This window comes from Labeo rohita, chromosome 19, assembly GCF_022985175.1.
Source record: "Labeo rohita strain BAU-BD-2019 chromosome 19, IGBB_LRoh.1.0, whole genome shotgun sequence".
Lineage (NCBI taxonomy): Eukaryota > Metazoa > Chordata > Actinopteri > Cypriniformes > Cyprinidae > Labeo > Labeo rohita.
This window is the reverse complement of record NC_066887.1, coordinates 18,525,665-18,541,108: the sequence shown is the minus strand read 5'-3', so window position 1 is coordinate 18,541,108 and position 15,444 is coordinate 18,525,665. Positions and strand designations below refer to the sequence as shown.

At 36.6% G+C, this 15,444-nt stretch overlaps 1 protein-coding gene across 1 annotated transcript; it reads right to left on the bottom strand.

Annotated features, from left to right (window-relative positions):
• Positions 1–460: 460 nt before the first annotated feature.
• On the bottom strand, positions 461–13,222 carry pogza (pogo transposable element derived with ZNF domain a; the record flags this gene model as incomplete). The annotated part of the gene is made up of 18 exons (XM_051137382.1): positions 461–2,534; positions 3,567–3,591; positions 4,445–4,557; positions 4,637–4,837; positions 4,969–5,156; positions 5,250–5,384; positions 5,806–5,952; positions 6,054–6,154; positions 6,519–6,667; positions 6,748–7,097; positions 7,202–7,290; positions 9,685–9,900; positions 9,988–10,194; positions 10,442–10,535; positions 10,616–10,695; positions 10,903–11,016; positions 11,197–11,294; positions 13,188–13,222. Coding segments are annotated over 18 exons (3,978 nt in total), but the record flags the coding sequence as incomplete, so codon positions are not given.
• Positions 13,223–15,444: the final 2,222 nt, after the last annotated feature.

Here is a 15,444-nt window from a genome sequence, read left to right as displayed (position 1 = left end):
TTGTTCTTCTATAATTGGTCAGTAAATCAAAAATCCAGTGTGTAATGATTTTCTGTGATACATTCTCCAGTGTTCTTTTAAATTCTGTTTTCACCAGTATGTTAAGTGACTGGCTAACATACATGAGATTGTTTTTTTTTTTTGTAAATTTGCAAAAATTACTGATGTTGATATTGAAAACTCCAGTCCAAACAGTAATGCGTTATATGCCAACATTATTGCCGTTTCATTTCCAACTTTTTGATTATATAAGAAACCTATAACTGAATAAAATGTCTAAATAGTTTTAGCAAATATAAAGATATGTTGCTAAAATTTGTTTTGTGACTAAGCCAATGAAAACACTGACAGAACAAGTAAAAATGGCATGAAATACTGGTTCAGCTATCCCAGTCTGGTAAAATGTTTTTTAAACACATTAAAAACAATGATGGTTCTTAAATGAAAAACACTGCTTAAATTACATACCTAAAAGTGTTTATTCATGAACATGTGATCAAGTATGTTACAGTATAACCCTAAATACAGTAAGTAATGATTTCAAATCATTTCTATTTACATTTATGCACATTATATTATAACAGATCAAACCTGATGTAAAGGCAAACAATGATAAACTAAACCACAAGGGGTAACGCGTTGCACATTTGTAGTTCAATGAACAATAGAAGCCATAACTACATTGGACTTAATACTAGGGATCTTTAACACCCATTAATGGAACAAATATTTACACAAGCTAGCAATAACCTGCCTTTGCATGACTCATATTCATAGTTGATTTCACAATTTTACTGACAAAATATGAAATCTAGGTGGAAGAAGGCACAAAACACCTGGAGATTTCAAAAACATCTTTGACCTGTAGATCCAACAACTGTGTTCCCATTTAAAAGACTTAATGATCTATAATTTCTGAATCCTCGAAACCATGGAAAGACTCCACGTCGCTGTCCTTCTCAAAGATCTTTCTCAACGCAAGCATGCCGGATTGCAGAGAGGACAGAGATTCTGCAGAAACGACACTGGAGGTCTCCACTTTCTGCTCCTCAACTTTCTCTCCATGCGATTTACTGACAAGGAGAGCTTCAGTAAGACTTCGCACCAGCTCAGAGGGTTCCTCAGATGGCACCTCTGGGTTTGTGCTCAAAACCCGATCAAAAGAGCGAAAAAGTAGTTTGGGCTCGGCTTTAAGAACATCCAGTACCTCGATAAGCCAGCGAGACAGAAGAAGGGCAAGGTCAGCTGGTTTGGCTCCAACCAGTTCTTGTGGTGCCTTAGTCACACGCTCGCTCCAGCGAGCCTGCAGAAACTCACGTAACACCGGCCCCATGCAGGCTTCGAGAGGTTGTAGACGACGAGAACAACCACGAGGGATCAGACCTGGAAGGGTGTTTGCACTGTTGAGCGTCACCAAGAACTCATTGGACATGTGACCTTTGTACGTGTCCATCATCAGCAACCCTTTGCCTCCAGAACCAGGTTCGATGTACCGACACCACACCTTGTTCAACCAAAGCTGAAGTCGTTCTTCATCTGTAAACCCTTCTGGTCTAGCCTCCAGGATGAAGAAGTCTGGCAACAAACTTGCATCCTTTTCAAGAGGTTCGCCTTTGAGAAAAACCATGGTGGATAATGTGGTTCCATCAGCCAGGGCTGTGAACACAACATCTATGAGAGGATCTGTGGTGCCCATCAACTTAAAAGCAGACAACATGGACGACGAATCCGCAGAGGCTTCATCCAGCTGCTCCATATCCACAAAGATGGAAAGCTCATCCATGGCGCCAACAGAAGACAACCTAAAGGTTTGTGAGGCGACTTGCTGTTTCAGAAAGCTGCTGAAGGAGCTTTCAAGCTCCTGGGATTTGTACGGTAGCAACTTGTTGGATGTTGCAAACGCCTGCAAGCCTAGATCGTGGCGTAGAAAGAAATCGACAACTGAGTTGTAAGAGATATCTCGTGCACCATGACTGCTCAGGAACCCGAACAGATTCGCTTCGTCGATAGGTAGTTGTTGCTCACGTTGGCATAGCACCCATTCGACTAAGCTATCAGCCACCTGTGATGTCAAGCATTCTCGGCTTCTCAAGGGATCAAGCTGAAGCTGCCGTTTCATAAGCAACGACTGGACTTCTTCTGGTGGGGTGTCGAAGTGATTGGCGGCCTGGGGGACCCCGAAGCAGAGGGCGTACAGTATGACTTTCAGCTGTGCGACAGTAAATGATTTTTCCACTGTATGTTCTGTGTTGACTTCAGAAAGCCCTCCATTCAAAGTTGGCTTAGAAGTATCTGCCATGGCTTCATGGTTTTTGTCTGGAATTGCACTTTGTTCAATAGGCTGAACCTGAATGGGAAGTACTGGCGTGGAAGCGGGGCTAGCAGGGAGCATTATTGTGTAGCTGGGTCGAGGAGGGGGTTTCGAGGGAAAAGGAAATGAACTCCCGTCCCCTTGCTTCACTTGCAAAGGCAAAAAGACCCCACTGTTGAGTCTTGAACCTCCTCTGAGAAGGTCCGTTGGGATGAAGACAAATCTACAATGATAGTAATTCATAAGTTACCTCTTATGCCAAAATAAAGGTTAAATGTCTAGCAACTTCAATAGTTTTTTGGCCTCTACACAAATTATGTTATTCTAAAGCACTTTCCTTAGAACAAGAATGGTTGAGGAAACATCATGACTTGTGTGAACAAGTCATGACTTCTGTGGAACATAAAAAATGATGTTCTGAAGAATGTTTGCATTTTATTTGTCTATGCATGAAAAAAATCAATGAGGTTCAAAGCAGGCTTAGAAATGAACTCCTCCATTAAGGGGCAATATTTGCCCCATTTTCAAATTTAATTTATAAAACTAGCCGCATTCTGATTGGTTGAGCTGTTGTAAATTATTCTACAAACATACACCTTACATCTGTGTGATGCTCGGCAACCACTTTGTTGCAACCACAACCGTTTCTGAGAAACTACGCTGTTTGGTGGAAGATTAATGTTTTTTTATTTTTTTTTTTTGTTTTTTTTTAAATCATTACACTTTATTTGCTCTATTTTATTTTGTGAAACCTTACTTACCTATATGGAATAAGCCCTGTGAAGCTGTGGTTTACAGTGAAAAGGAGGTTTTAGCTGCTCCGCTTCACTTCTTGCCTAAAAGCGCCCCTTAGCTGTTATGAATTCACTGTACACCCTGGCTTCTTGGGGCTTACTGCTTTATTTAATTACAACAGCGACACGGTTGAATTATGCGGGGGCATTTTTTTTGCCACACTGTCTTGAATTTATGGGGCATTTTTGTTTGTTTTGTTGACATTTATTTCAGTCCTCATTAATTTCTGACCCAGGTCCAAAGCAACTTCATTATATGGACAAAAAAAAAAAAGCACAGGACATAATTCAGAACATCTTCTGTTATGTTCCACACAAGACAAAGTCATACAGGTTTGGAACAACATGAGGGTGAGTAAATAATGATGAATATAATAATGATGAATATTTATTAATGAATAATGAATATTTTTTATTGTGAACTATCCTTTTAAAACTTAAAACAAATTGAATCAACATACCTTTTGTAGCCACGTGAAAATCCTTCTGAAACATAAGGAATATTATTAATAACGTGATTGTGATAGGATCATTATTAAAAGCTTGAATTTTCATTGTCACAAATTTTTTAGACAGTATTAAATGAACACTTTTTTTGAAAATAGGCTCATTTTCCAACTCCCCTAGAGTTAAACAGTTGAGATTTACTGTTTTCTAATCCATTCAGCTGATCGCCGGGTCTGGCGGTATACTTTTAGCATAGATCATTGAATCTGATTAGACCGATAGCATCTTAGTCAAAAATGACTATATATAATGATGATATTTTTCCTGTTTAAAACTTGACTCTTCTGTAGTTACATCGTGTACTAAGACTGACGGAAAATGAAAAGTTGTGATTTTCTAGGCTGATATGCCTAGGAACTATACTCTCATTCTGGTGTAATAATCAAGGAACTTTGCTGCCGTACCATGGGTGCAGCAGGCGCAATGATATTAAGAGTTGACAGCTGCATAATATCATTGTGCCTCCTGCACCCATGGTACGGCAGCAGAGTTCCTTTTTTATTACGCCAGAATGAGAGTATAGTTCCTAGCCATATCAACCTAGAAAATCACAACTTTTCATTTTTCATCTGTCTTTGTACACGATGTAATTACAGAAGTGTCAAGTTTTAAATAGGAAAAAAATAGAAACTCTTGGGTCATTTTTGAGCGAGATGCTAATGATCTAATCGGAATCAAAGATCTATGCTAAGCTATGCAAAAAGTGCTACCGCCAGACCCGGAAATCGGCTGAATGGATTCGAAAACGGTAAATCTCAACTGTTTAACTCTAGGGGAGTTGGAAAATGAGCCTATTTTCAAAAAAAGTGGAGTGTCTCTTTAAACATCTTACCCCGTATGGTGCACCGGCTTGCTTGATGTGTAGGATAATCTGCAAGATGTTTGGCCATCAAATCTCCAACCTGAGATTTGTATCTACATGTGGTACAGCTCAACCGCCCCTTCCTGCAAACATGTTGATGAGCATTATTAATGATTAAAGTAACATTACAAGCATACCAAAAGAGAATGAAAAATGTCTTACTTTGGGCAGGGCTTGTATAGGGTGATATATTTTTTGGTGCTTTTGCGAGGAACATGTACACTGATCATGTGATTGGCATATGCTCTGGAACAGCAGGTGTTGTATCGGCAGAGGGAACAGCTCACATAGGTGGGGAAATGGTTGGAAAAATACGGAATTTCATAGTTGCATTCCATGCAGTAGTGTTTTTCTGCAGGCTTGCTGGAAGAACAAGATGATGGCCATTTGTCAGAAGATCATCTATAAATTTATTTTTATTTGATCGGATTTTGTTTTCAGACAAACGTAAATTAAAAGCAATTTATATAGATACATAGATAGATAGAACTCACCACTGACTCTGCAACTTGACCATTAGCTCCACCATGCTTTCCACTGGCTTTTTCTTCATGGGAGTGACATTCTTGGTTACATTTTGAGATGCTACAGTTGTTGATGTGGTGTTTGAAGGAGTACTCTGTGGAGGTGCTACTACATGATTTCTGTTGTCAGTACTGTCAGCATAAGCTCGGATGGTTACCTGAAACAAACAGGGAAAATGGTAATGCTATCAAACAAGCAATAAAAAAGCAATGAATATGACCGGGAGATAAAAACGTATAATGTCTCTAACCCTAGTGCCGGGCACAAGGCCCTCCAGTTGCTTGGGCTTGACAAAAGTCCTGTGAAACTTTTGTCTGTGATGCCACTCGTCCTTTTCACGGATGAACTGAAGTCTGCATTTGTCACAGTGCCTCGCTGTTTTTTTCTAGATGCACGAACAGTATTCAGATTTATAAGAAAAATAAACTATTTCAATAAATCAGCAGATAATCAATATATGATATATGATAGTCAAATCATAGCAAAGCATTAGTTTATAAGCTGAAAATGCAAGTGAAAGTCTTTTCATAATAATGATATTAAAGGGATAGTTCACCCAAAAATGAAGAATCTGTCATTAATTACTCACCCTCATGTCGTTCCAAACCCATAAGACCTTTGTTCATCTTTGGAACACTTAGGATATTTCATCAAAAATATCTTAATTTGTGTTCTGAGGATGAACCAAGGCTTTGTGGGTTTGGAAGGACAAGAGGGCGAGTAAGTAATGACACAATTTTCATTTTTGGGTGAACTATCTCTTTAATATCACAACACTTGTTCTCTATAATAAAAGCTTTCTTTACCTGATGTCTGGTGAAGTGCATCTGGAAACCTCCGCAAGACCGAAATACTTTCAAGCAATAGGGACACAATAGGATGCAGGTGTTTTTGTGCTGCTCTGTGAAGTGGTTTATAACATCGTCGTAGAAAGAGGAGCGGAACTCGCACACCTGGGGTACACAAGAGTAATTGGTTCACACAAACGTTTTCGAGACAAAACAATTACTGCTGAGAGGAATGACATAAAGCCTGAATACACAAAATCAGTCACCTGACACATGTAGGGCATCTCGCCAGGTTTGTGTGCATGTTTCATGTGGTTCAGAAAGAGAGGTTCGGTCTCAAAGGACCACTCGCAGATCTTACACACTTCTGTATAACAGAATGAAATGTTTTAAGTTGACACTAAATTACCAGCAGTCAAATATTAGCTGTAATGTTTCAAAACATAGTTCTCAAACATATTAAAATATTTTAAGGCTATCCACCTTTTTCTTGCCGTAAGAGCATGTGCGGCCATTTGTAAATTTTATGGGTCTAGCTTCCGGTCTCATCCACATCCAGCTATTTTTTAGCTGTACAAAACAGCTCGTTTTGCTGCTCACCATATTATTTTAATGTATTATCTCGCATGTTGTTATTCTTCTCGTTATTTTCCTATAGCGGATAATGAACCGAAACTCTTACTTCCATGGTGGAGAAAAAGGTGGATATCATTCTAGAAGTATTGACTCACTTGAAGACTCTGCTTTGTTATGGACTGTCTCAACGTGGCACTGCAGACGGAAAGGTGTTGAGAAGTTTCTGTAGCAGTGCTGGCACATAGTATGATAGTCTACTTCCCCTGTTTGGTGCTCCATGTGGTGTTTTGTGTGGTTTATCATCCTTTAAAATGAAGGTTGAAAGATGAAAAATCTATCGATACCAACAAGTCCCCTCAAAAAACTATCTGAAAACAAACTCACTTGATGTTGCCCTTCATCTTCTTGTCACAAAGTTGGCATTTCATCGTGATAGGCTCTGCATCGGGTCTTACTGGTGCAGGCTGGCCAGGGTGCTGCCCATAGAAGAAGTCTTCAACTAACATGATCATTCTGCCCTGTTCGTCAAAATCCCCAGAGCGAGGACTAGGTGCTCCCTCAGGTATTTCAGAAGTGGTGACTTGTGTAAGAGATGTTTCGGAGGTTGTGGAAAAGGAAACTGGAGTCTCAGATGTGGAGGGGTTTGAGCGGGTTTTGTCACTTGTGCGCTTGATCCTTTTTCTAGTTTGGGCTGCCAGCTCATGGACGCTCTTGATAAGTTCTTGATTGCATTGCTGGAAATTGGGAAAAAAATAAATAAATGTGCGAAGACCATTTTCTTTAAAGCATTATTCTTGTAATCTATGTAATCTAAAAAGGGTATGAATAAAAAACTTACACAGTAGTATCCACGGAGGGACTGGCTCTTTTGGTAAAAGGCTTTACAGCGAACACAGAATTTTGATGAGCTGGAGCCTCTCTTCAATGCTGTAAAACAAAGATACTCCTCTCAATCCCTTCTCACAGACCTCTTCATAGGATAGTTTGTACAAAAATAAAAATTGTCATCATGTGACTTTTGGTCATCATTGAAATGCAACTTAAGATATTTTTAAACCTGCAAACCCTGAGAGATTCCTATACCTCCACTGAAAGTCCACTGAAATTTTACACTTTATAAAATTCATAAAGTGATCACAAAAGAGATCCAAATGAATCAAATATTTATCTTGAATCAAACTTTTATCCAAGTCTTTTAAAAGACACAATCTTTTTATATAATGAGCAGATTTAATCTAGGCATCTAGATTTTTTATTCACAAATAAACTTTAATCAAAGCACATACAGTTGATGTCATAAGTTTACATACACCTTGCAGAATCTGCAAAATGTTAATTATTTTACCAAAATAAGAGGGATCATACAAAATGCATGTTATCTGTTATTTAGTACTGAACTGAATAAGACCTGTTCAAAAGTTTACAAACACTTGATTCTTAATACTGTGTTGTTGTCTGAATGATCCACAGCTGTGTTTGTTTAGTGATAGTTGTTCATGAGTCCCTTTTTTGTCCTGAACAGTTAAACTGCCTGCAGTTCTTCAGAAAAATCCTTCAGGTCCCACTAATTGTATCTTTACATTTTTGTGTTTTTGAACCCTTTCCAACAATGACTTTATGATTTTGAGATCCATCTTTTCACACTGAGGACAACTGAGGGACTCATATGCAACTATTACAGAAGGTTCAAACACTCACTGGTGCTTCAGAAGAAAACTCAATACATTAACTTTTTGAATTTGAAGATCAGGGTAAATTTAACTTTTGTCTTCTGGTAAACATGTAAGTATCTTCTGTAAACTCTGAAGGGCAGTACTAAATTAAAAGAAAAAAAAAAAGATATCTAGGCAAAATAAGAAAAAAGTACACATCTTCATTCTGTTGGATCTTAATGTATAATTTTTCCTTCTGAAGCATCAGTGAGCATTTGAACCTCCTGTAATAGCTGCATATGAGTCCCTCAGTTGTCCTCAGTGTGAAAAGATGCATCTCAACATCATACAGTCATTGTTGAAAAGGGTTTAAATATACAAAAATGCTATAAAAAAAAAAAAAAAAAGAATTTGTGGGACCTGAAGGATTTTTCTGAAGAACAGCAGGCAGTTTAACTGTTCAGGACAAACAAGGGACTCATAAACAACTATCACTAAACAAAAAAAAAAATCATTAAGGTAACAACACAGTAAGCGTATGTAAAATTTTATATGGGGTCATTTTTATAAATTCAACTATTATTCTCTTTGTGGACTATATGTAAATGTCTTTCATGTGAAATATCTTATTCAGGTCAGTACTAAATATAAAAAAAAATATAACATGCATTTTGTATGATCCCTCTTATTTTTATTCAGAATCTACAAGGTGTATGTAAATTTATGTAAACTTATGACCTCAACTATCTATAGAGCTCACTAAATGTGGTAACTTGAAGCTCAATCATGCTTGAAATACATGCGAGCACCAATTAGGTTTGTTCTTGCATGACAAGCAAGCACAAATGAGCCTAAAGCCTAAATTAAGTACTGCTAAATGTACTGCTAAATTTTAGACCAGTCAACCAATTAAACGTTTGAATCTAATTAATTACACAATGTGGCGATTAATTAATCTCATATTAATCGCACATTAAATTTGCCGGAGAAATTACCCATAAAAGATCATTTAAAATCATTGTTGTGTTACATGAGAAAAGCATGACATAGATATTACAAAATAGATTTAGGTGATTAAATAGATTTACCCAAATTTTTGGGTGAACTATACCTTTAATTAGTTTTTATTTATAGTATTTATTTTTAGTATAGTATAGATTTTTTTATTTTTCAGATTTTTTTTCATGAATATGTAAATATGCTTTGTTTTGTTTTTGAATAAAATTATACGCTAAATAAGAAACTAAAACTGCCAGTAAATGGCAGTAAATGTCTTAATGAATTATTCCTTTGCTGGATTCATTCAGGAGTGAAAAAATAAATGGCTCTCTTTAAAAATGAGCCATTGAATCATTAGTTCACCTGATTCGTTCAAAATCTGGACTCATTTAAAAATTGCATAGTTTTTTTTTTTTTTTTTTTTTTTTTTTTTTTTTATATAAATAATTGACGTTAAATGGACAACCCTACTAAATTTATATGGTTTCAATTAATTTAAACAATGACAATTTTCATCTTTGGGTGAACCATCCATTTAAACTCATAAATGATGTCAATCAGTGATGTTTAATCAATACAACTTTGTCAACATTTAAAACAACTACAACATTTAATACTGCAATTAAATCAGAATTAGAAATTCAGTGTTTCATCAGAAAAAGGTCCTGACCGTTAGTTGCTGTGGTAGCAGAAAGAACAAGGTTTTGCGCTTGAGGTTTCGTGACTTGAAAAAGCCCACCAGACAGGACCGGAGCTGGAGCTCTGTTTGTTATATTGTTTTGGATGGTGACGGCTTTGTTGGGCTGCACTAATGAACTCACTACTTGACCAGCAGCTCCAGGTGCTCCAGTAAACTTTGTAAACTTTATTACTTTTATTGTTGCTCCTAGCAAAATGTAAATAAAAAAGAGGGGTAAACAATCTAAAATTTTTAAAATGTAAAATCATAAGTATAAACTGCATAAACTGTCACCTGGATTTGTAGCTGGTAGGACGTTGGAGGGTGTCACGTTAAGAGTGGTCACTCCAGGGGCTGACGAGGTGATGCTTTGTAAGTTTGAGGGGTTGTTGATGGTCAAAGTGACTGGGATCTGCAATGTAGGCATTTTTCCAGGGGTTGTTTGCTGTACTGAACTTGCTGGGCTAACCATCCGAGGAGCAATTAACTGGGGTGTCTGAGCTGAAAAGGTCAGACAAAACTATTTAAGCAAAATAAATACTGTTTTTGAGCAGAAAACTAAATGCATGGCAACAGATTTCTGTAATGCTGTAGACTCCGAACACATTACATAGTTATTTATTTTACATGTCTAATGCATGAACATTTATCATTTATATGTGCATATAAATGTTAAAACCACAATACATTTTTTTGTATTGTGACATACGTCAGTTTAATGCATTGACTGTGAAATAAAATCACTTACCAGAAGTCAGAAAACTAATAGGCTGTCCATTCAAAAGGTAACCAAGTGATGATCCCAAACTCATTGACCCTGCCAGAGGCTGTCCTGGATTAGGCTAAAACAGATGATGATCATTTAAATACAATAGTTTCTATATGTAAACACCTCATTGATAGTAAAAGAGAAAAGTGAAACCTGTGCACTGATGAAAATAGTTTGGCCACCTGCAGCTCCGGCTGGTTGGGCAGCATTAGGCAGTAACGTAACAGCAGGAGCTAGAGGTAAAAACAAAACATTTGGTTGTTTCTTTCCACACTAAAATCCCACAGCTATTTTGTTACAGTGCTTGTGCAGTGTTTGTGATCACAAACTAATGACCACTAGGTGTCAGTACATGGAAAAGAAGTTGTAAGCCTCTAATTAGAAAGTCAATTCTACCCAGCATTGGGATATTGCTTAGATGCTTGCTTGTTCTTTCTTACCAGAAGCCAAAGGCACTGCTTGATTTGTGGGGTCAGTAGTAACTGATGTTGGTTCAGAGGTGCCATCAGACTCTATTGGTATCAGTGCATCATTACCACTTGGGACTACAGTAACTAAGAAAAGAATAAATAAACAAAAAGTTATTACACTTTTATTTGTATTTACACTCATTATATATGATTTAATGCTATTCCTAAAACACTTCAAAGCCTTTTGTACCACATATATTTGAACAATACAACAATACATATTACAAGAGTACTTACAGTAAAACTTAAAAAAAAAAAAATTACCTTTGTTATATATCTGGTTCCTGTTTTCTGTAAAACTCTGGCATGGCTCCAGATCATCTTCATCACATTGCATGTAAAGATCTGATTCTGCCATGTTTCTGTAAACAAATATTGATGCTTATACACTGTCATCACTCCTGTCAACAAGACTAGTAATGTTTCTCATATAGTAGCAATATATTTTGACAGCTACAGTTGAAGTAAAAAATGTACATACATTGTAGAATCTGCAAAATGTTAATTATTTTACCAAAATAAGAGGAATCATACAAAATGCATGTTGTTTTTTATTTAGTACTGACCTGAATAAGATATTTCACATGAAATATATTTCCATATAGTCCACAAGAGAAAACAATAGTTGAATTTATAAAAATGACCCTGTTCAAATATTCACATTCACTTGGTTTCTAATACCGTGTTGTTACCTGAATGATCCACAGCTGTGTTTTTTATTGTTTAATAGTTGTTCATGAATCCCTTGTTTGTCCTGAACAGTGAAACTGCCTGCTGTTCTTCATAAAAATCCTTTAGGTCCCACAAATTCTTTGGGTTTTCAGCATTTTTGTGTATTTGAACCCTTTCCAACAATGACTGTATGATTTTGAGATCCATCTTTTGATACTGAGAGACTCATAAGCAACTATTACAGAAAGTTCAAACTCTCACTGATGCTTCAGAAGGAAAAATGATGCATTAAGAGCCGGGGGGTGAAAACTTTCTGAATTTGAAGATCAGTGTTAATTTAGCTTATTTTGTCTTCTGGGAAACATGTAAGTATCTTCTGTAACTTCTGAAGGGCAGTACTAAACGAAAAAAAAAAAAAAAAGATATTTAGGGACACAACACATCTTCATTTTGTTCAAAGGTTTTCACCCCCCGACTCTTAATGCATCATTTTTCCTTCTGAAGCATCAGTGAGTGTTTGAACCTTCTGTAATAGTTGCATATGAGTCCCTCAGCTGTACTCACTGCGAAAAGATGGATCTCAAAATCATACAGTCATTGTTGGAAAGGGCTCAAATACACAAAAAAGCTAAAAATAAAGAATTTGTGGGACCTGAAGAATTTTTCTAAAGAACAGCAGGCAATTTAACTGTTCAGGACAAACAAGGGACTCATGAACAACTATTACTAAACAAAAAAACCCACAGCTGTGGATCATTCAGGTAACAACACAGTATTAAGAATCAAGTGTACATAAATATTTGAACGGGGTCATTTTTATAAATTCACCTATTATTTTCTCTTGTGGACTATATGTAAATGTCTTTTATGTGAAATATCTTATTCAGGCCAGTACTACATCAAATTTAACATTTTGTGTAATCTCTCTTATTTTGCTAAAATAACTAAATAATAATAGCAATAATTATTTAATTAAAAAAAGTTAACATGACAGTTAATCATTTTGTACAGCTTCTAATCAACAATAGCATAAAGTTTGAACAGAAATACATTTATAGTTAGCATTTAAAATCCTGACAATGATACCAGATGCATTATTTTTTTGCTTATATATATATAACAAAGTTATTACTACAAAACAGCAAACGTACTAATGTGGATAGTGGAAAGCAGTGGAAATGTGCCTGCAAAAATTAATTATTTTAGTTGTCACTGCTTGTTTTGTGGCTGATCTGCTTCAAGTTTAAAATAATTTAAATATCTGTTTACCTTCTTTCATATTTTGGCAGAAAGTATCGTGTTTTAGTTGCTAAATCGATTCCTTTCTACATCCTGTCATAGTAAACATATGCCCCTGTAACGCCATAACAAACAGACGCACGCACGCACGCTCGCGAGCGCGCGCAAGGCTAACGTTAGCCCGCCCTGCTAACTGTACTCATGTGTGCCCGGCCAATGCGCGACCCCGTGCAGCTGTATATGCATAGCTACAGGGCTTAGCATTTACCTGACTGAACAACTTTTAACAACTTCTTTGCAAACACCGACGCGTTGCTTCCAGAGAGAAGAAGAGAGATTCTTACCTCGTGCACAGTTTTGCATACGTGCAAGATATTATACAAATTTACAGCGCGTTATTTCCTTTAATTCTTCGCGGGCTTTGGCATGATGGAAAAACAACGATCCCTGTTCTGCAGACGTTTTTCCCTCTAAGCTCGCGGTGGTAGGCGAAACATTTAAAAACGTCACTTCCACGAGTGTTTTCCAGCACACTGATTGGTTGCGATATTTGTGAGAAAGGCGGGTTGATCATGATTATTCATTATTTAATTTAAAAAAGCGAAATAAGATAGTTAATATGAATGCAAGCGAAGAGTCGGTGTTACATTACACGCATATAATGATATGAAAATGTGCCTGGACTATCATTTCCAATATTAAACAATAATATTATAATGTCGTTTTATAGAAGCTAATTACCATTTCCAGTAAATATTAACATTGCGCATTATTTTTGCACATTTTAAGAGAATTTGTAGTGCTATATTCTGCACTGATTTGCTTGTTGTATATCGGCGATGTTTATCTGCACTAAACTCTATGTACAGCCACTAGCTTAGCCGGCTACATAATGTAGCGAACCAACACCGCGGCTGCAGAGTTAATAACAAACTCACGACTCGATCATTGAAAGGAAAACGTTGGCTTTTTTAGTCAATGTATGCTAGTCATGTAGTCATACATTTAGTCAGTGTATCCTAGTCATGTTCCCGCATAGTCCTTTTCTTTTCGCACAGGGCTTCACTCTTTCCCTTCACTAATTCTAAAATGGCGCCTGAGGATTAGAAGTCGTGAATGCATTATTGACATAGGATATTACATGCTTCTGTCCAAATATTCTTTGAACGAAACGCCAACTCGTTCATATTGAAACGAGCATGTTTCTCCAACAACACCAACACAGTTTTGGGATTTTTATAGACGAATTGGTGTTTAGTTCAATTAATGTTATAACGTGTATAAGCAGTAAACAATGAGAAGCCCCTCATGTTGTATAGAGCTGTTCCTTACTCCTTACTTAACCAACAACAGCAGAATTAGCATTTTAGAGTAACGGCTTCCCTTCGAGATTTTCCTATATATTTTTTATAATGACGGTGTAAATTTAGCTTAGATAAGTTCTGTTTTGAAGAACATACATTTATACCTTAACATTGAACATTAAGCATGAAGCGCCCTGGTGAAAAAAACAGCATATGCTGGTAGCTATGTTTTGATGCTGGGATGCTGGTTAGGTATGTTTTGATGCTGGTTTATGCTGGTCCTTGACCAGCAACATGACCAGCATGAACCAGCAAAGGACCAGCATAGACCAGCTAAAGACCAGCTTAAACCAGCATCAAAACAGCTACCAGCATATGCTGTTTTTTTCACCAGGGAGGCTTCGTTTTTTTAAGTATGTGGCAATTTGTTTTAAAGCAAAGTAGCTTAGAAATTCACTTTTATGGTTTGACTGTGTATTTTATGTTCAGTGTTTCTTTATCTATCTATGGTTCCTTTAACATCCAACAGCACAAAAGGTTCTTTATAGTGGAAAGAGGTTTTTAGATTATTAAAATGTTCTTTACACTAAGAAAAATGGTTTTAAGATCTGTTCACTAAAAGGCTCTTTGGGGAACATGAAATGTTTTTTGTGGCATCTCTGTGAAAACTTCCTTTTGGAACTAAGTGTAGAACAAAATGTTAAAGTCTCTTCTAATTTAAAACATGGCCCATATTTTGCTCATAAATTAAAAAAATAAAACACCCATAGGAAACTTCAAAGAGAAAGAATTATCTTTTTTTGCAATAGAGTGTTTTAAAGACACATCATCAGTCGGCCATATTGGCAGCACTGAACGTAAACAATGCCACTGAACCGAACGAAACTCACATAGTGAAACTCACAACTGATTATTGCTGCTGAAAATGGTCAATTATTTTCATGTTTTACATTGTTCTAATCGGTCGGCCCAGGAAAACATTTGGAGTACTATAGACTGCCAAAAGTTATAACAAATCAAGGAGAAGAGTGCAAAAACTGTCTGAGGAACAAAAGGTGTTTGTGGTTGGCCAAACTGAATAAAGATTTCCAGGGCAAGAATCTTGACAACATTCACGTTTATTCTTATAATTTCCAGTCAGGTATGTGAAATATTAGGCTAATATCTTAATCAATACTGCTCGTATATATCTTTATCAGCTATTAACTTTAGTTTGTCAAACTATTGCACCGTTTCCTGCTAACTAAGTTTTTTTGTATATGATTTAGCAGTGTCCACATATTTTTTTCAGGGTTTA